At 39.6% G+C, this 19955-nt stretch overlaps 1 protein-coding gene across 1 annotated transcript; it reads left to right on the forward strand.

The window, feature by feature from the left end:
• On the forward strand, nucleotides 1-19351 carry BHMT2 (betaine--homocysteine S-methyltransferase 2). Its single transcript, XM_037801327.1, has 6 exons — nucleotides 1-92; nucleotides 2188-2379; nucleotides 4012-4159; nucleotides 4408-4590; nucleotides 4853-5081; nucleotides 18398-19351. The coding sequence occupies exons 1-6, from the start codon at nucleotides 15-17 to the stop codon at nucleotides 18477-18479; spliced, it is 912 nt and encodes a 303-aa protein (XP_037657255.1). The 5' UTR covers nucleotides 1-14; the 3' UTR covers nucleotides 18480-19351.
• The last annotated feature ends 604 nt before the right edge of the window (nucleotides 19352-19955 follow it).

The following is a 19955-nucleotide window of genomic DNA, read 5'->3' on the forward strand; positions in this document are numbered from 1 at the left end:
TTCGTCAGCTTCACATGGAATTCTTGAGAGCGGGATCAAATGTTATGCAGACTTTCACCTTTTCTGCCAGTGAGGACAACATGAAAAGCAAGGTAAACTGTGATGCGTGTGGGGTGATCATCTATAATAAAAATAACCTCCTGTTGGGACGCTATGGAGTTGACATGATCTGTTACTATACTTGATTACAAAATCTATGTAAAATATATATTTATTAATTTTTATTACATAAACTTATATATACTAAATAAATGAGCATTTTTCTGTCCATTAGCTAGCGAAGGGGGAAAGGGGAGGACTGGGAAAGAATAGACTATTGGAAGGGCATGGCTATCCTTCTTTGCTTTGCTTGGAGAGAAAGAACACTTTGATGATACTCTTTTTGCCTTCTAATTTCACATCCTTCTTTTCTGCATTGTCCATCTGGAGACACAGTGGTCCTGGATAACACAGCACTGGCCTAAGAAGGAGAAGTGATTTGATATCTGAGTTTGCCACCTATTGGCTTTGTGATTTTATGCAAGATGCTCAACTGCTTTGAGCATTGGTTTTCTCTCTGCATAATGGAGATAGCAGTAATGCTCAAACTTCACAGATTTCTTGAGAATAGACAAGATGGAGGATGTGGAAGTGTTGTGTAATATTCTGCAAATGTAAAGAATTAATACTTGTAAATGTTAATGATCATTTATTCATTCAATCAACCAACATTTACTGAGTACTTGTTATAGTCCATTCATGATGCTAGATGTTTGGGGTAGAAAGATGAAACAAAAGCATAGACCCTATTCTGAAGATGCTCACAATCAAGTGGGAAGCAAACAAATCAACAGTTGTTAAATTCCAACATGGCTGGAAGCAAACCAAGTTTTCATCAACTGATGAATGGATAAACAAAATGTGGTATACACATACAATGGAATATTTGGCCGTAAAAAGGAATGAAGTTCTGATACATGGGACAACATGGATGAACCTTGAAGACATCACGTTGAGTGAAATAAGCCAGATACAAAAGGGCAATATATTTTACTGTTATAAAGTAATTATAATAAGCAAATTCATAGGGTCAGAAACCAGAATATAGGTTACCGGGGGTTGAGGTGAGGATAGAGAATGGGGAATTAAGGCTTAAATTGGACAGAGTTTCTATCTGGAGAAACAGAAAAGCTTTGGTAATGGATGTTTGTTATGATAGCACAGCATTGTGAATGTAAATAGCAGCACTGAATTATATATTTGAATGTAGCTTAAAGGGGAAATTTTAGGTTGCATATATGTTACTAGAATAAACATTTTAAAAAGAAAAAACAACCATAGCATTGTACAACACAAACAGGGAACCCTAATGTAAACCATGGGCTATGGATAATAGTATAATTATAATAATTTTGTTTCATCAATTGTAACAAATGTAACACACTAATGCAAGGTGTTAATAATGGGGGGCAGGAGTGTGATGGTTATGTTCATGTGTCAACTTGGCCAGGGAATGTGCCCAGTTGTCTGGTCAAGCAAGAACTGGCCTAACTGCTGCTGCAAGGACATTTCATGGACTTAAATCATCAGTAAGGTGATTGCTTCTATGGCTGATTACATCTATAATCAACTAAGGGGAGTGTCTTCAGCAATGAGAGACATTTAATCTAATCACCTGAGGGCTTTAAAAAGAGACGTGAGGACTTCAGCAGTCAGAAGAGAGAATTTTTGTCTCTACTTCAGCCAGCCAGCCTCTTCTTGGGAATTCATGGAAAACCTTCAATAGAGTTGCCAGCTTGCAGCCTGCCCTACAGAATTTGGACTTGTGCATCCCCACAGTTGTGTGAGACACTTGTATAAAGTCTCATATTTTCAGATTATCTCCTGTGGGTTGTTTCCCTAGAGAACTCTGACTAATACAGAGGATTATGGGAGCTCTGTATTTTCTGCATGATTTCTCTGTAAACCTACAACTTCTATAATTAAAACAAATAGAAAAAAAAAAATCCAGTGTGGCAAGTATAATAATAGAAATTGTTCACTGGTAGCAAAGGAGACGGCACCCAACCCTGCTGGTTCCTCGTTGTATTTCAGTTTAAACCAGCAACTTTTACTTATCTTACTTGCTCATTGCCCCCTTTGTTATCTATTATATTTTATCTTTAAAATACCAGGCTCACTATCTGAACTCTTGCTTTCTAATCTCAGTGGGAAAATATAAATGCTGCTGCATGTGATCTTGCCAGGGAAGTGGCTGGAAAAGGTAATGCTTTGGTAGCAGGGCGGATCTGCCAAACATCAGTGTACAAACACCACAAGGATGAAGCTAGAATTAAAAAGCTTTTTCGACTACAGCTAGAAGTTTTTGCCAGGAAAAATGTGGATTTCTTGATTGCAGAGGTAAGCACAATACTAGAGGGAAAAGATTAAACCACTTTTGACACGTATCACCTGTACAGTCTTCGACTTTCATTAGGGTATTGGACTAATGCCCTCATTTCCTCCTTGTGGGTGGTCAAAAGTTTATTTAAATGTACTGTAGTCAAGGTCAACATCCTCTCTCTTGGATTCTAGGTCATCTGTGAAGCCAAAGAACAGACTGAGGAGAGGCCTGACCAAAGCCTTTGGCTTTCTGAGGTCTAGGGGTTTGCAGCATCTGACCTCTCCAAAGATCCTTACAGTGTGGGGTGAGAGGAAAGGAACAGTGGTCTAGGAAGCATCCTATCCCTAGGGAGTGCCAGGAATGAAAGGAGCTGAGGGCAGGGGGAGGCTGGAGTCTGTGAGGGAACAAAGCCTAGGAGTTAGATGAAGTATTTCGGAGTAGTTTCCTTACCCTCCTCCATCCATGCCTTGCATCACCCCACTCTACTTTCACTTGTGCTTTGAGGTATGAGCAATATTTTAAAGAAAGAATCAGTAGGAATTGGTCGCTGATGAGACATGAAGGACCAGAACATTCTTTTCCCTCCACCTGGAAAAAGTCCTCATTCTGCATTTCCCATCACAGCTGCTACTGCCTGGGTCAAGCCCTCAAGCCCAAGTCTTTATTCTGAACCAAGGTAGCCTTAAAACTGCTATTAGTCACAACCCTTTTGATTGAACCTATTGAAAACTCGATTGAAAGCCTTTCCTCCTCAACCTTCCTAAGACTCCATGCTGCCTTAAGCCTGGCTAACCTACCTGGGAACAATCATATGCAGAGAGTGGCACAAAATCTGCCTTACATCTGCCCTGTCCTCCAGATGGATGGAAGCACAACTGGTTTGTTTTTGCTTAAAGAGCCTCTCTTTTGACTCTCTCTGTCATTCCTCTACACTGCTTCTGCAGAATCTGTAAGTCAAAAGGGGGAAAGCAGAGAGACTTCTGCTGGCTTTTCTCTGCTTACCTTAAGGTCAACTTTTCAACTGCAACACATTTGAGGGGGTTCCAGGGAAAAGCCTCTGCAAATTGCTTGGGCTTATCAGACAAAGCCTCCTGTCTACCACCAGCAAAGTAACTGAGTAGCTATTCCTTCCCACTCTGTACGCCTCAATGGTCTCGTCTGTGGATATAATCATATTTCCAGCCCTACTTCATGGAGCACTTTTGAATATCTAATTAGAAGTGAATATAAAAGCACTTTGAAAGTGCAAAGCATGATAATTATTAATTACTATTACTTATTTTTCAGTGACTACCCCATTTTCATAACAGATGAATCCAAAATGTATTAATAAAACTTTCATTCCTTTAAAGGTATGATTTTAAATACTGAATCACTTTAAAAACTTTTGTTGTTGTTATTGTTTTTTTACTAATAGTCTTCCTCTCACTTAACAGATGGCCCCTAAATGAAAATCCATATATTATTCTTAAAAGATTAACATATTTACTCAGAAATACATTCTTTAGACAGTCTGGTAAAGGCAATTTTTTAGCGAGTTTTATCATGTATATATTTGGTAATTTTTGTAACTGTTTTGCAACATTTACATGCAACCTTTCAAAATCTGCTTTCATGTGGACCAGGAGAATAACAGAAATTTCTCTTAGTATTTTGAGCATGCTGAAGAAGCTGTGTGGGCTGTGGAAGTCTTAAAGGAGTGGGGTAAGCCCATGGCAGCTACCATGTGCATAGGCCCGCAGGGAGACATGCACGACCTGAGGCCCGGAGAATGTACCGTCAGGCTGGTGGAGGCAGGTAATTTGGACCCATAAGGTGATCAGCAACTCAGTTGTTGTTTATGAGATTTAACCAAGTTTGCTTACTATTGTGAGAGCAGTTCCTATAAAATAAAAGGGATTGACTAATCAAATTCCTTCTCTGTAATGGGGGTTGGAGTTGGGGTGAGAAAAACTAACCGCTAAGGAATCTTCCAGCTACACAATAAAAATAAACAATAATAAATAAATAAACAAAATTTTAAAGTTCTTTATTTCTTTGCTTAGGGGCCTCGATCGTTGGCGTTAACTGCCGATTTGGGCCTGGGACCAGCCTGAAGACCATGAAGCTCGTGAAGGAGGGCCTTCGGGAGGCAGGGTTGAAAGCAAACCTGATGGTGCAGTCCCTGGGATTCCACACACCTGACTGTGGCAAGGGGGGCTTTGTGGATCTCCCAGAATATCCCTTTGGTGAGCTCAGGCACTTAGGTTGATGTCCCTGTGGTTTCTTGTTTGATAAAATTGACACAGTTATAATAAACAACTGTTGTACCATCTTACAATACAAGACCAACATAGGACAAAAACATTTGATGTTAGCCAAAAGTGAGCTACCTGAAGGAAGCATAATCTAAAGCTTATGGTTTTTAATTAAGAAAAAAAATGTCCATCCCAGCATCTGATATTTGAAAATGGGGAAGGTAACAGAAATGCCATAACTGTTGTATTACAGGACTGGAGCCCAGAGTTGCAACCAGATCGGATATTCAAAAATATGCCAGAGAGGCCTACAACCTGGGTGTCAGGTACATTGGTGGGTGCTGCGGATTTGAGCCCTTTCATATCGGAGCAATTGCAGAGGAGCTGGCCCCAGAAAGGAGATTTTTGCCACCAGTTTCAGGAAAACACAGCAACAGGGGAAGTGGTTTGGACATGCACGCCAAACCCTGGATTAGAGCAAGGTAAGAATTTTTAAGTTAACATTCTTATTATATTCCTCTACTTTCACTTTATTTGTTGTTATAAAAGTTATGCAGAACTAAGATGGCAGCTAGCTGAGACAGGGCGAAAAAAACGCCTCCGTGAAAAACACCAGCTGAAAACCAGAAAGTGACCTAGAATACCGGTTACAGCTATGCACCAACTTGATGAGGGCTCCTAGCTCCAGAAGGGCTGTATACTTGGTGAAACAGGGAGTCGGCATTCTGAAACAAGTGAGTAAGCTGGCTGGAAGACCCGCAGCCACGTGGCAGGCTGGGGAAGCCAGGGTTCAGCGTATGGAGATGAGCTAGCTGTTTTAGAAAAAAAAAAAAAGGAGCGGCTCCAGTAGCAATTGGGGAACCATGCAGAAAAACACAGCAAGAGGGGGCTGGGCTGGCCTCTTGCTGTCTGGCCGGAAAGATAGCCCGCAGTAGATACCCTTGGGTTCGGGGAATGGAGGGGAGAGCCGGAAGCAGAAAGAAACCCTGCAGCTAGCAGCTGGCCCCCGGAGGGCTAGATAAACTCCTGCCCGGGGCCGTGCCCATAGCCCAAAGCCCTGCCAGTTATCCCAGAGCTGGGAAGGAGGAACGGTGCGAGGAGGAGGGGGCTGAGACGCCCCGCTCGGCCATTTTCGCTTTGGGCTGGGAGTGTGCCACTGCACGGCCTGGCAGCCTGGGGCTTCCCTTATGGGACAGCGCACACTGATGACGTAGCACGGCCTTCCCTTGGCTGAGCTACTGGAGGAGCACGGCTGGGAGGTGGGATCCGCTCGGAGAACCCAGGGACGCTAGGCCAAGTCCACTGGTTTATGGATCAGCGAGAGTGAGAGGCTTGGGCTGAACTGAAATGAAGGCTTAGACTCATGCAGCAGCCTTGAATCTCCGGGATCCTGGGGGATTTGAACATTAGAACTGCCCTTCCTCCCTGGCTACCCGTTCACACGCCCCACATTCAGGGAAGATAGCTCCAGCAGCACACCCAAACTGTGTTCTCCAACTAAACCCACAAGAATCATTTCCCCACACAAAGCGGAAAAAAGGTTGAGAACTGACTCCAGGGATATAGGTGACTCACAGACACCATCTGCTGGTTAGTTAGAGAAAGTGTATGTCACCAAACTGTGCTCCTGAAAAATTAGATCGATATCCCTTTTTCTTTACAACTTGAAAGAGCCCTATCAAGCAAAACAAATGCCAAGAGGCCAAAAACAACAGATAATCTTAATGCATATGATAAAACCAGAAGATATGGAGAATCCAACTCCAAAAACACAAACCAAAATATCAGAAGATACAGTATACCTCGCAAAGTTAATCAAAGATCTACAATCGAGAAGATGGATGACTGGTGAGCTGTATGTTTTAGTTACTCCTCCAGGAAAGTAGGTAGAAAGCCAGGAACTGCGTGGACTGGACACCACAGAGCAATCTGTCTTTGGGCATACTTCACACAACACTCATGAAAATGTCGAACTGCTGAGATCAGCGAAATCTGTAAGTTTTTGCGGCCAGGGGACCCACGCCCCTCCCTGCCAGGCTCAGTCCCGTGGGAGGAGGGGCTGTCAGCTCCGGGAAGGAGAAGGGAGAACTGCAGTGGCTGCTCTTATCGGAAACTCATTCTACTGATCCAGACTCCAACCATAGATAGACAGAGACCAGACACCAGAGAATCTGTGAGCAGCCAGCCCAGCAGAGAGGAGACAGGCATAGAAAAAAAAAAACAACACGAAAAACTCCAAAATAAAAGCAGAGGATTTTTAGAGTTCTGGTGAACACAGAAAGGGGAAGGGCGGAGCTCAGGCCCTAAGGCGCATATGCAAATCCCGAAGAAAAGCCGATCTCTCTGCCCTGTGGACCTTTCCTTAATGGCCCTGGTTGCTTTGTCTCTTAGCATTTCAATAACCCATTAGATCTCTGAGGAGGACCCCTTTTTTTTTTTTTTTTTTTAATCCTTTTTTCTTTTTCTGAAACAATTACTCTAAGAAGCCCAATACAGAAAGCTTCAAAGACTTTCAATTTGGGCACGTCAAGTCAAGAGCAGAACTAAGAGAGCTCTGAGACAAAAGGCAATAATTCAGTGGCTGAGAAAATTCACTAAACACCACAACTTCCCAAGAAAACGGGGGTGTCCGCTCACAGCCACCATCCTGGTGGACAGGAAACACTCCTGCCCATCGCCAGCCCCATAGCCCAGAGCTGCCCCAGACAACCCAGTATGACGGAAGGGCTTCAAATAACAGGCACACACCACAAAACTGGGCGTGGACATTAGCCTTCCCTGCAACCTCAGCTGATTGTCCCAGAGTTGGGAAGGTGGAGCAGTGTGAATTAACAAAGCCCCATTCAGCCATCATTTGAGCAGACTGGGAGCCTCCCTACACAGCCCAGCAGCCCAGAACTGCCCTGAGGGGACGGCACTCACCTGTGACATAGCACAGTCATCCCTCAACAGAGGACCCGGGGTGCACAGCCTGGAAGAGGGGCCCACTTGCAAGTCTCAGGAGCCATACGCCAATACCAAGGACTTGTGGGTCAGTGGCAGAGACAAACTGTGGCAGGACTGAACTGAAGGATTAGACTATTGCAGCAGCTTTAAAACTCTAGGATCACCAGGGAGATTTTATTGTTAGGGCCACCCCCCTCCCCGACTGCCCAGAAACACGCCCCACATACAGGGCAGGCAACACCAACTACACACGCAAGCTTGGTACACCAATTGGGCCCCACAAGACTCACTCCCCCACTCACCAAAAAGGCTAAGCAGGGGAGAACTGGCTTGTGGAGAACAGGTGGCTCGTGGACGCCACCTGCTGGTTAGTTAGAGAAAGTGTACTCCACGAAGCTGTAGATCTGATAAATTAGAGATAAGGACTTCAATAGGTCTACAAACCCTAAAAGAACCCTATCAAGTTCAGCAAATGCCACAAGGCCAAAAACAACAGAAAATTATAAAGCATATGAAAAAACCAGACGATATGGAGAACCCAAGCCCAAGCACCCAAATCAAAAGACCAGAAGAGACACAGCACCTAGAGCAGCTACTCAAAGAACTAAAGATGAACAATGAGACCATAGTATGGGATATGAAGGAAATCAAGAAGACTCTAGAAGAGCATAAAGAAGACATTGCAAGACTAAATAAAAAAAATGGATGATCTTATGGAAATTAAAGAAACTGTTGACCAAATTAAAAAGATTCTGGACACTCATAGTACAAGACTAGAGGAAGTTGAACAACGAATCAGTGACCTGGAAGATGACAGAATGGAAAATGAAAGCATAAAATAAAGAATGCGGAAAAAAATTGAAAAAATCGAAATGGACCTCAGGGATATGATAGATAATATGAAACGTCCAAATATAAGACTCATTGGTGTCCCAGAAGGGGAAGAAAAGGGTAAAGGTCTAGGAAGAGTATTCAAAGAAATTGTTGGGGAAAACTTCCCAAATCTTCAAAACAACATAAATACACAAATCATAAATGCTCAGCGAACTCCAAATAGAATAAATCCAAATAAACCCACTCCGAGACATATACTGATCACACTGTCAAACACAGAAGAGAAGGAGCAAGTTCTGAAAGCAGCAAGAGAAAAGCAATTCACCACATACAAAGGAAACAGCATAAGACTAAGCAGTGACTACTCAGCAGCCACCATGGAGGCGAGAAGGCAGTGGCACGATATATTTAAAATTCTGAGTGAGAAAAATTTCCAGCCAAGAATACTTTATCCAGCAAAGCTCTCCTTCAAATTTGAGGGAGAGCTTAAATTTTTCACAGACAAACAAATGCTGAGAGAATTTGCTAACAAGAGACCTGCCCTACTGGAGATACTCAAGGGAGCCCTACAGACAGAGAAACAAAGACAGGACAGAGAGACTTGGAGAAAGGTTCAGTACTAAAGAGATTCGGTATGGGTACAATAAAGGATATTAATAGAGAGAGGGGAAAAATATGGCAAACATAAACCAAAGGATAAGATGGCTGATTCAAGAAATGCCTTCACGGTTATAACGTTGAATGTAAATGGATTAAACTCCCCAATTAAAAGATATAGATTCGCAGAATGGATCAAAAAAAATGAACCATCAATATGTTGCATACAAGAGACTCATCTTAGACACAGGGACACAAAGAAACTGAAAGTGAAAGGATGGAAAAAATATTTCATGCAAGCTACAGCCAAAAGAAAGCAGGTGTAGCAATATTAATCTCAGATAAAATAGACTTCAAATGCAGGGATGTTTTGAGAGACAAAGAAGGCCACTACATACTAAGAAAAGGGGCAATTCAGCAAGAAGAAATAACAATCGTAAATGTCTATGCACCCAATCAAGGTGCCACAAAATACATGAGAGAAACACTGGCAAAACTAAAGGAAGCAATTGATGTTTCCACAATAATTGTGGGAGACTTCAACACATCACTCTCTCCTATAGATAGATCAACCAGACAGAAGACCAATAAGGAAATTGAAAACCTAAACAATCTGATAAATGAATTAGATTTAACAGACATCTACAGGACATTACATCCCAAATCACCAGGATACACATACTTTTCTAGTGCTCACGGAACTTTCTCCAGAATAGATCATATGCTGGGACATAAAACAAGCCTCAATAAATTTAAAAAGATTGAAATTATTCAAAGCACATTCTCTGACCACAATGGAATACAATTAGAAGTCAATAACCATCAGAGACTTAGAAAACTCACAAATACCTGGAGGTTAAACAACACACTCCGAAACAATCAGTGGGTTAAAGAAGAAATAGCAAGAGAAATTGCTAAATATATAGAGACGAACGAAAATGAGAACACAACATACCAAAACCTATGGGATGCAGCAAAAGCAGTGCTAAGGGGGAAATTTATAGGACTAAACGCATATATTGAAAAGGAAGAAAGAGCCAAAATCAAAGAACTAATGGATCAACTGAAGAAGCTAGAAAATGAACAGCAAACCAATCCTAAACCAAATACAAGAAAAGAAATAACAAGGATTAAAGCAGAAATAAATGACATAGAGAACAAAAAAACAATAGAGAGGATAAATATCACCAAAAGTTGGTTCTTTGAGAAGATCAACAAGATTGACAAGCCCCTAGCTAGACTGACAAAATCAAAAAGAGAGAAGACCCATATAAACAAAATAATGAATGAAAAAGGTGACATAACTGCAGATCCTGAAGAAATTAAAACCAGGCAAAGATGCTACAAAAAAGGAAAACTACCAGCCAATCTCCCTAATGAATATAGATGCAAAAATCCTCAACAAAATACTTGCAATTCGAATCCAAAGACACATTAAAAAAATCATACACCATGACCAAGTGGGGTTCATTCCAGGCATGCAAGGATGGTTCAACATAAGAAAAACAATCAATGTATTACAACACATTAAAAACTCGAAAGGGAAAAATCAATTGATCATCTCAATAGATGCTGAAAAAGCATTTGACAAAATCCAACATCCGTTTTTGATAAAAACACTTCAAAAGGTAGGAATTGAAGGAAACTTCCTCAACATGATAAAGAGCATATATGAAAAACCCACAGCCAGCATAGTACTCAATGGTGAGAGACTGAAAGCCTTCCCTCTAAGATCAGGAACAAGACAAGGATGCCCGCTGTCACCACTGTTATTCAACATTGTGCTGGAAGTGCTAGCCAGGGCAATCCGGCAAGACAAAGAAATAAAAGGCATCCAAATTGGAAAAGAAGAAGTAAAACTGTCATTGTTTGCAGACGATATGATCTTATATCTAGAAAACCCTGAGAAATCGACGATACAGCTACTAGAGCTAATAAACAAATTTAGCAAAGTAGCAGGATACAAGGTTAATGCACATAAGTCAGTAATGTTTCTATATGCTAGAAATGAACAAACTGAAGAGACACTCAAGAAAAAGATACCATTTTCAATAGCAACTAAAAAAATCAAGTACCTAGGAATCAACTTAACCAAAGATGTAAAAGACCTATACAAAGAAAACTACATAACTCTACTAAAAGAAATAGAAGGGGACCTTAAAAGATGGAAAAATATTCCATGTTCATGGATAGGAAGGCTAAATGTCATTAAGATGTCAATTCTACCCAAACTCATCTACAGATTCAATGCAATCCCAATCAAAATTCCAACAACCTACTTTGCAGACTTGGAAAAGCTAGTTATCAAATTTATTTGGAAAGGGAAGATGCCTCGAATTGCTAAAGACACTCTAAAAAAGAAAAACGAAGTGGGAGGACTTACACTCCCTGACTTTGAAGCTTATTATAAAGCCACAGTTACCAAAACAGCATGGTACTGGCACAAAGATAGACATATAGATCAATGGAATCGAATTGAGAATTCAGAGATAGACCCTCAGATCTATGGCCGACTGATCTTTGATAAGGCCCCCAAAGTCACCGAACTGAGTCATAACGGTCTTTTCAACAAATGGGGCTGGGAGAGTTGGATATCCATATCCAAAAGAATGAAAGAGGACCCCTACCTCACCCCCTACACAAAAATTAACTCAAAATGGACGAAAGATCTCAATATAAAAGAAAGTACCATAAAACTCCTAGAAGATAATGTAGGAAAACATCTTCAAGACCTTGTATTAGGCGGCCACTTCCTAGACTTTACACCCAAAGCACAAGCAACAAAAGAGAAAATAGATAAATGGGAACTCCTCAAGCTTAGAAGTTTCTGCACCTCAAAGGAATTTCTCAAAAAGGTAAAGAGGCAGCCAACTCAATGGGAAAAAATTTTTGGAAACCATGTATCTGACAAAAGACTGATATCTTGCATATACAAAGAAATCCTACAACTCAATGACAATAGTACAGACAGCCCAATTATAAAATGGGCAAAAGATATGAAAAGACAGTTCTCTGAAGAGGAAATACAAATGGCCAAGAAACACATGAAAAAATGTTCAGCTTCACTAGCTATTAGAGAGATGCAAATTAAGACCACAATGAGATACCATCTAACACCGGTTAGAATGGCTGCCATTAAACAAACAGGAAACTACAAATGCTGGAGGGGATGTGGAGAAATTGGAACTCTTATTCACTGTTGGTGGGACTGTATAATGGTTCAGCCACTCTGGAAGTCAGTCTGGCAGTTCCTTAGAAAACGAGATATAGAGCTACCATTCGATCCAGCGATTGCACTTCTCGGTATATACCCGGAAGATCGGAAAGCAGTGACACGAACAGATATCTGCACGCCAGTGTTCATAGCAGCATTATTCACAATTGCCAAGAGATGGAAACAACCCAAATGTCCTTCAACAGATGAGTGGATAAATAAAATGTGGTATATACACACGATGGAATACTACGCGTCAGTAAGAAGGAATGATCTCGTGAAACATATGACAACATGGATGAACCTTGAAGACATAATGCTGAGTGAAATAAGCCAGGCACAAAAAGAGAAATATTATATGCTACCACTAATGTGAACTTTCAAAAATGTAAAACAAATGGTTTATAATGTAGAATGTAGGGGAACTAGCAGTAGAGAGTAATTAAGGAAGGGGGAACAATAATCCAAGAAGAACAGATAAGCTTTTTAACGTTCTGGGGATGCCCAGAAATGACTATGGTCTGTTAATTTCTGATGGATATAGTAGGAACAAGTTCACAGAAAGGTTGCTATATTATGTAACTTTCTTGGGGTAAAGTAGGAACATGTTGGAAGTTAAGCAGTTATCTTAGGTTAGTTGTCTTTTTCTTACTCCCTTGTTATGGTCTCTTTGAAATGTTCTTTTATTGTATGTTTGTTTTCTTTTTAACTTTTTTTTTCATACAGTTGATTTAAAAAAGAAGGGAAAGTTAAAAAAAAAAAAAAAGAAAGAAAGAAAAACAAGGAAAAAAAATGATGTAGTGCCCCCTTGAGGAGCCTGTGGAGAATGCAGGGGTATTCGCCTACCCCACCTCCATGGTTGCTAACATGACCACAGACATAGGGGACTGGTGGTTTGATGGGTTGAGCCCTCTACCATAAGTTTTACCCTTGGGAAGACGGTTGCTGCAAAGGAGAGGCTAGGCCTCCCTATATTTGTGCCTAAAAGTTTCCTCCTGAACGCCTCTTTGTTGCTCAGATGTGGCCCTCTCTCTCTGGCTAAGCCAACTTGAAAGGTGAAATCACTGCCCTCCCCCCTACATGGGATCAGACCCAGGGGAGTGAATCTCCCTGGCAACGTGGAATATGACTCCCGGGGAGGAATATAGACCTGGCATCGTGGGACGGAGAACATCTTCTTGACTAAAAGGGGGATATGAAAGGAAATGAAATAAGCTTCAGTGGCAGAGAGATTCCAAAACGAGCCGAGAGGTCACTCTGGTGGGCAGTCTTACGCACACTTTAGACAACCCTTTTTAGGTTCTAAAGAATTGGGGTAGCTGGTGGTGGATACCTGAAACTATCAAACTACAACCCAGAACCCATGAATCTCGAAGACAGATGTATAAAAATGTAGTTTATGAGGGGTGACAATGGGATTGGGAAAGCCATAAGGACCACACTCCACTTTGTCTAGTTTATGGATGGATGAGTAGAAAAATAGGGGAAGGAAACAAACAGACAAAGGTACCCAGTGTTCTTTTTTACTTCAATTGCTCTTTTTCACTCTAATTATTATTCTTGTTATTTTTGTGTGTGTGCTAATGAAGGTGTCAGGGATTGATTTAGGTGATGAATGTACAACTATGTAATGGTACTGTAAACAATCGAAAGTACGATTTGTTTTGTATGACTGCGTGGTATGTGAATATATCTCAATAAAATGATTAAAAAAAAAAAAAGATCTACAATCGAGGAACGAAAACATGGCAGAGGATTTAAAGGACATCAAGAAGACCATGGCCCAGGATATAAGCTACATAAAGAAGACCCTAGAAGAGCATAAAGAAGACATAGCAAGAGTAAATAAAAAAATAGAAGATCTTATGGAAATAAAAGAAACTGTTGGCCAAATTAAAAAGACTCTGGATATTCACAATACAAGACTAGAGGAAGCCGAACAACATCTCAATGTCCTAGAAGCCCACAGAACAGAAAATGAAAGAATGGAGAAAAAAATAAAAAAAATCGAAATGAATCTCAGGGATATGATCGGTAAAATAAAACGTCCAAACTTAAGACTCATTGGTGTCCCAGAAGGGGAAGAGAAGGGTAAAGGTCTAGAAAGAGTATTCAAAGAAATTGTTGGGGGAAAACTTCCCCAACCTTCTACACAATATAAATACACTAAGCATAAATGCCCAGCGAACTCCAAATAGAATAAATCCAAATAAACCCACTCCAAGACATATTCTGATCAGACTGTCAAATACTGAAGAGAAGGAGCAAGTTCTGAAAGCAGCAAGAAAAAAGCAATTCACCACATACAAAGGAAACAACATAAGATTAAGTAGTGACTACTCAGCAGCAACCATGGAGGTGAGAAGGCAGTGGCATGACATATTTAAAACTCTGAGAGAGAAAAATTTCCAACCAAGAATACTTTATCCAGCAAAACTCTCCTTCAAATTTGAGGGAGAGCTTAAATTTTTCACAGACAAACAAATGCTGAGAGACTTTGCTGATGAAAGACCTGCCCTACTTCAGATTGTGAGGGGAAACCTGCTGGAGAAGAGACAGGGAAAGGAGAAAGAGATATAGACAATTTTAACAGACATATATAGTACCTTACATCCCAAATCACCAGGACACTCACTTTTCTCTAGTGATCACAGATCTTTCTCGAGAAGGGACCATAAGCTGGGTCATAAAACAAGCCTCAAGAAATTTAAAAAAAAAAACATTGAATATACTCAAAGCACATTCTCCAAACACAATGGAATACAAATAGAAGTCAGTAATTTTTGAACTGTAATTCCACTAGTTACTTCCTACATGATATAAAATACACAAACTCTAAGGACAAATCAGTGGTTTTGAACTCAATGTAAAATATGTAATTTTAGACAGCTATATAAAAGTGGGGGAATGAAGGAATATAGGAACATAGTTTGTGTGTCCTATTGAAGTGAAGGTAGTATCAAAGAAAAACAAGATTGATATGGATTTAAGAGGCTAATTTTAAGCCCCACAGTAAACACAAAGAAATTATCAGAGAATATAACCATAGAGATGAAAAGTAGAGTTTGGGTTAAGAGAAATGGGGGAAGGGGCAATGGGGAGTTAAGAAATGAGTGTAGGGTTGCTGTTTGAGGTGAAGGGAAATTTCTAGTAATGAATGGTGGGAAAGAGCATTACAACATTCTAAACGTGATTAATCCCACTAATGAAAGGCTAGGGAGGGAGTGGAATGGGAAGATTTAGGCTGTATGTATGTTTCCACATTTGAAAAAAAAAAAAAAAAGACAGTCTAACTAGATGACAATTGAATACTAAGGATGAACTTGGATGGGACAGGAGGATAGAGGACAGGTGGCTCAAAGGGACACAGTTGAGACATAAGGAAAAGGAAATATAGAATGTAAGCTTTTTATCATTGTTGAATCTATTGTACTTCTTAGCTGCGCTTAATGGGATTGCATGAAAGAATGTTCTTGTTCATGGGAAGTGTATATGTGAATTATAGTGAATGCTCAAGGATGTGTGCAGCTAGCTCTCATATGTTCAGACAATAGAGCAATAGATGATGGATGATAGGGAGGGAGGGAAAGAAATAGCAATGTGACAGCATGTTAAAGTTGGTGGATTGAGCTACCGGGGGAGGGGGGGTCAGGGTATGATAGAATTCTGTGTATGGGGCTAGTATTGTTTTTGCAACTGTTCATATAACTTTGAATTTATTTCAAAAAAAAAATCCAAAAAAAAAAGTTATGCATGTGCCTGTAGTAAAAATTGAAATAGTACAAATGTGTATGTAATGAAGAGTAAAAGTAGCTTCCCTCCCAACACCAGTCCTATTTCCAGAAGTAACTCATTTGCATTATGTTCTGTTCTGTAATTCTGATTAAGTCTTCCATGCTTTTCCTGTAGGTTCATTATAGAAATGTGAAGCCAGTGAATAACCTTTGCAATATTATCATAACTATCGTATTAAACAAGCAGACTTATGAAATATAATCAGAACTTAACCTTAGTTTTCTTTCCCACTATCTCTTTAAACCTGCTTAGTGGGTGAATTCCTTCCTCAGCCCTGGTATGAAAATGCTGTCATTCCCCAGGACTTTTCTGGATCCTCTTAGGTAATAGATAATCCCATGATCACTTTACTTTGCAAACAGAGTCTCAATTCAGCAATTAAAAGTGTCCAGTTCCATGTAAAAATAAAAACTCAGGCTATGTTTCAAACTTAAAACTTCTCCTTTCTCTAGCAGAAGTTTTCAGCAGGCAGGAAGCCAGGGAAGGGCCAGTGTAGTCCTTCTCTCTTTCCCTGATTTATGTGTCCACCCTCCTTCCCCATCTTGCTAACTATGGTTTCTGATCTCTTCCAAATCAAAGTGAGAAAAGAGATGATGGAAAAGGGGAATAAGGTGGCTGTCATTGAACTGGCACCCTAATACAGGGAGTCTGAATTCCCTGGGCCTGGCAGATCTTCTTGAGCACCCTCATGGGTCTTTTCAGACTTCTACTGGGGACTTTTGCCTGTACTTACCATGTCACAGGAATTGCAGTTTTCTCTGACTGCTGCTTCCCCCATCAAAACCCTGACTTTTCAGTAGGCTGTTGCTGATATATCCCATTTTGAGGATTCCTTTATCCTTCTGGGTGCCTCTTGGACCAGATTTTAAATACTTCCAGGCTGGCTCTCTGCTTCTCATTAGGCTCAAAACTAGATAGAACTCTTTCACCCTTCCTTTAACCAGAAGAACCCCAAGAGAGTGGTCTGATCCCAATTTAACAGCAGCCTCTCTTCTCACAAGCCAAATAGCAGGCACTTTGGTCTCTTGTGTTCTAGATTTTCTAGTGTAGCATAAGCTGAGTCATCTGACTGGTTCTTAGCCACCTACTTTGAAAGTTGTACAGGGTGGTCTGTCTTGCAACTCACTTTGAATCTTAGTATTTATTATATCTTGGTGCCTCCAATAAAACTTTCAATCTAACTTTCTGTTACATTAATGACTCTCAGCATTATTCATTGCAGAACCAAGTGGTATGAATGGAGCTATGGGGAAAGAGAAATCATCCTATTTTACAAAACTTGAGGTACTTGAACAGAATGTTCCAAGCATCAAGGTCCACCTCCACTGCAGTTTTCTGCTGTCTTTCCTGGGCCATATCAATCTCCCTCAATTTCTTCTGTCAATGCAATGCTATTCTCTTTCTGTCTTTTAGAAACCAATGGGATTCGGGGCATTCTTCATTTTTAACCCGAAACAGCTTTTGTAGTGTAAATTTATTTTGATTGTAAAAGTAGACAAGAAATCATTTAGCCAAATCTTTCTTCTGGGAGATATTTATCAGAGAGTGTTTTTTGTGGGTACAATACTTAGAAAAAAAGTACTGAGTAAAAATTTAAATAAAAGGTGATGAAAGCATACTTTAGTGATAATTAAAATAGTTGAAATGAGTGAGAAATTGCTTCTTTGAAGTATCATCTCTTAAGGATCCTTAAAATGCATTGATCCTTTAAGATAAAGCATAACTCTGTAGCTAAAGCCAGACACTCCTTGCTCTCTTAACTCCCAAACCTAGTGATGCTCACAGAAATTTATGATTACATAGAAACCTGCATAAATCCCAGATTTCTGGCATTTTCATCATCCACAAATATTGATTTATTCCTTGTCTGGTAAGTAAAGAGTAAAAAAAAAAAAAACTATTAAAATATATTTAACACAAAGGTCTGTGACCAGTAACCTTCATACCCTCTGTCTTTGTCTAGAAGAAAGAAACAAATACTGACAAAGTAATTTGTATTCTGTTGTTGGTTACTTTTTGAAAACCAGTACTTTATTTCATTACATTAAAAACTCTGTTTACAAAAAAAATTTCTGCCTCCATAGACTTGCTATTATGTTAAAATATTGAGTAGAGTTAGAAGGACTCTTCTAGAAAGTTCATAATGAATGTAATTCACAAAAACATGTAACGTTCAAACAGTTCTTTTTCTGAAAGGTCATACAAAATCTAATGATTGTCACTGAGAAAAGAAATGAGAGAAAGGCCTCTGGAATCAATGTGTATGAACATAGTTACTCTGTCTGCATGTTGAAACTAAAGTTCCTCTTTAGCCTAATCATCTACCAAACTGAAGTGTATCTGACAAATATATATGTTAGCCTTGTACAATAAGTATTATTATCATTATCGTTGTTGTTGTTTTAAACACAGGGCTAGAAGGGAGTATCGGGAGAATCTGTTACCAGCTTCAGGTAGGCCTTTCTGTCCTTCGCTGTCAAAGCCAGATGTCTAAGGAGTGGCGAAAGGAAAAGCTGACACTATAGAGCAGAAAGAAATCACATTCAAGCTGCATCTAGAACCTTTCCTTGCCTTTGTCCTGAGGTCACCCTGATATTTTCAGCTGCTGAAAAAATAATGTTACTGTAATCCCTTAAATTCATCTCAACATCTATGTATTGAGCTCTTTTAAGCATCATGCTAAATGCTGCAGGAGATACAAGATAAGACAGGTCCTTGCCTTCCAGATATTTACTGTCCAGTAATGCTGAGTAAATTCTTTTGAGGATCATCAAGAATGGCAAAACTTCTCTTTTAGGGTAAATTTGACTCAGCCAAAAGTCACTGAGAACAAAACCTAGTGAATAAGACAGGTAATTAAGCTGGGTGCTAAGAGTAAGATGGAATGGGATCCTAAAGCAATGAGTCTGCTTACTCGAAAGTTAATCCCAAAAGAAAAGATGCAAAAATGTTTTGAACAATGGCAGGATTATTGAAATGTATATAACCTTCCAAAGTGGTTACTTTGAAAGATGATTTTCACTTAAAAGTGTAAGTGCTAGAATTTTTTTAATGTGTCTGTATAATCACCATTAGCTAAATTATAAGATATTTAAGGAGAAGAATTGTTACATCCTTCTTATACTTCTCTTTAAAGAAGATAGCATTGTTCTGGATATAATAATAGATGTTCAATGACATACTTATTATTGAGTGTTTAAAATAACTAAAGATAGATAAACCACTTGAGAAACCCTTGAACAGTTTGAAATAATTCAAATCTATCCTGGTCTAATATTTTCTGGACTTCTATTGGTGTTACTATCTGCCTGTTTCTCTCTTTTTTGCACAATAACATATCAATTTGTGACAATTAATAAAATTCAAAATAATTTATCTTTTATACTGTTTGAAAGTGTAATATTTCATGGACATTCTGTGGAATAATAATAACAAATATCTATTACCTATCAAGTTCCAGGCTTAAAAGTAGATAAATGGTGTTTTTTTTTTTTTAAATTCAGTTTTATTGAGATATAGTCACACACCATGCAATCATCCATAGTGTAGAATCAACTGTTCACTGTAGCATCATATAGTTGTACATTCCTCACCCCAATCTATTTTTGAGCATTTTCCTTACACCAGAAAGAATAAAAATAAAAAATAAAGGTAAAAAAGAACACCCAAATCATTCTCCCCATCCCACCCTATTTTTCATTTAGTTTTTGTTCCCTTTTTTCTACTCATCCATCCATACACTGGATAAAGGGAGTGTGATCCACAGGGTTTTCACAAATCACACTGTCATCCCATGTAAGCTACATAGTTATACAGTTATTTTCAAGAATCAAGGCTACTGGGTTGCAGTTTGATAGTTTCAGGTATTTCCTTCTAGCTATTTCAATACACTAAAACCTAAAAAGGGATATCTATGTAGTGCATAAGAATGTCCACCAGAGTGACCTCTCAACTCCATTTGAAATCACTC

This window comes from Choloepus didactylus, chromosome 13 (assembly GCF_015220235.1).
Source record: "Choloepus didactylus isolate mChoDid1 chromosome 13, mChoDid1.pri, whole genome shotgun sequence".
NCBI classification, from domain to species: Eukaryota; Metazoa; Chordata; class Mammalia; order Pilosa; family Megalonychidae; genus Choloepus; species Choloepus didactylus.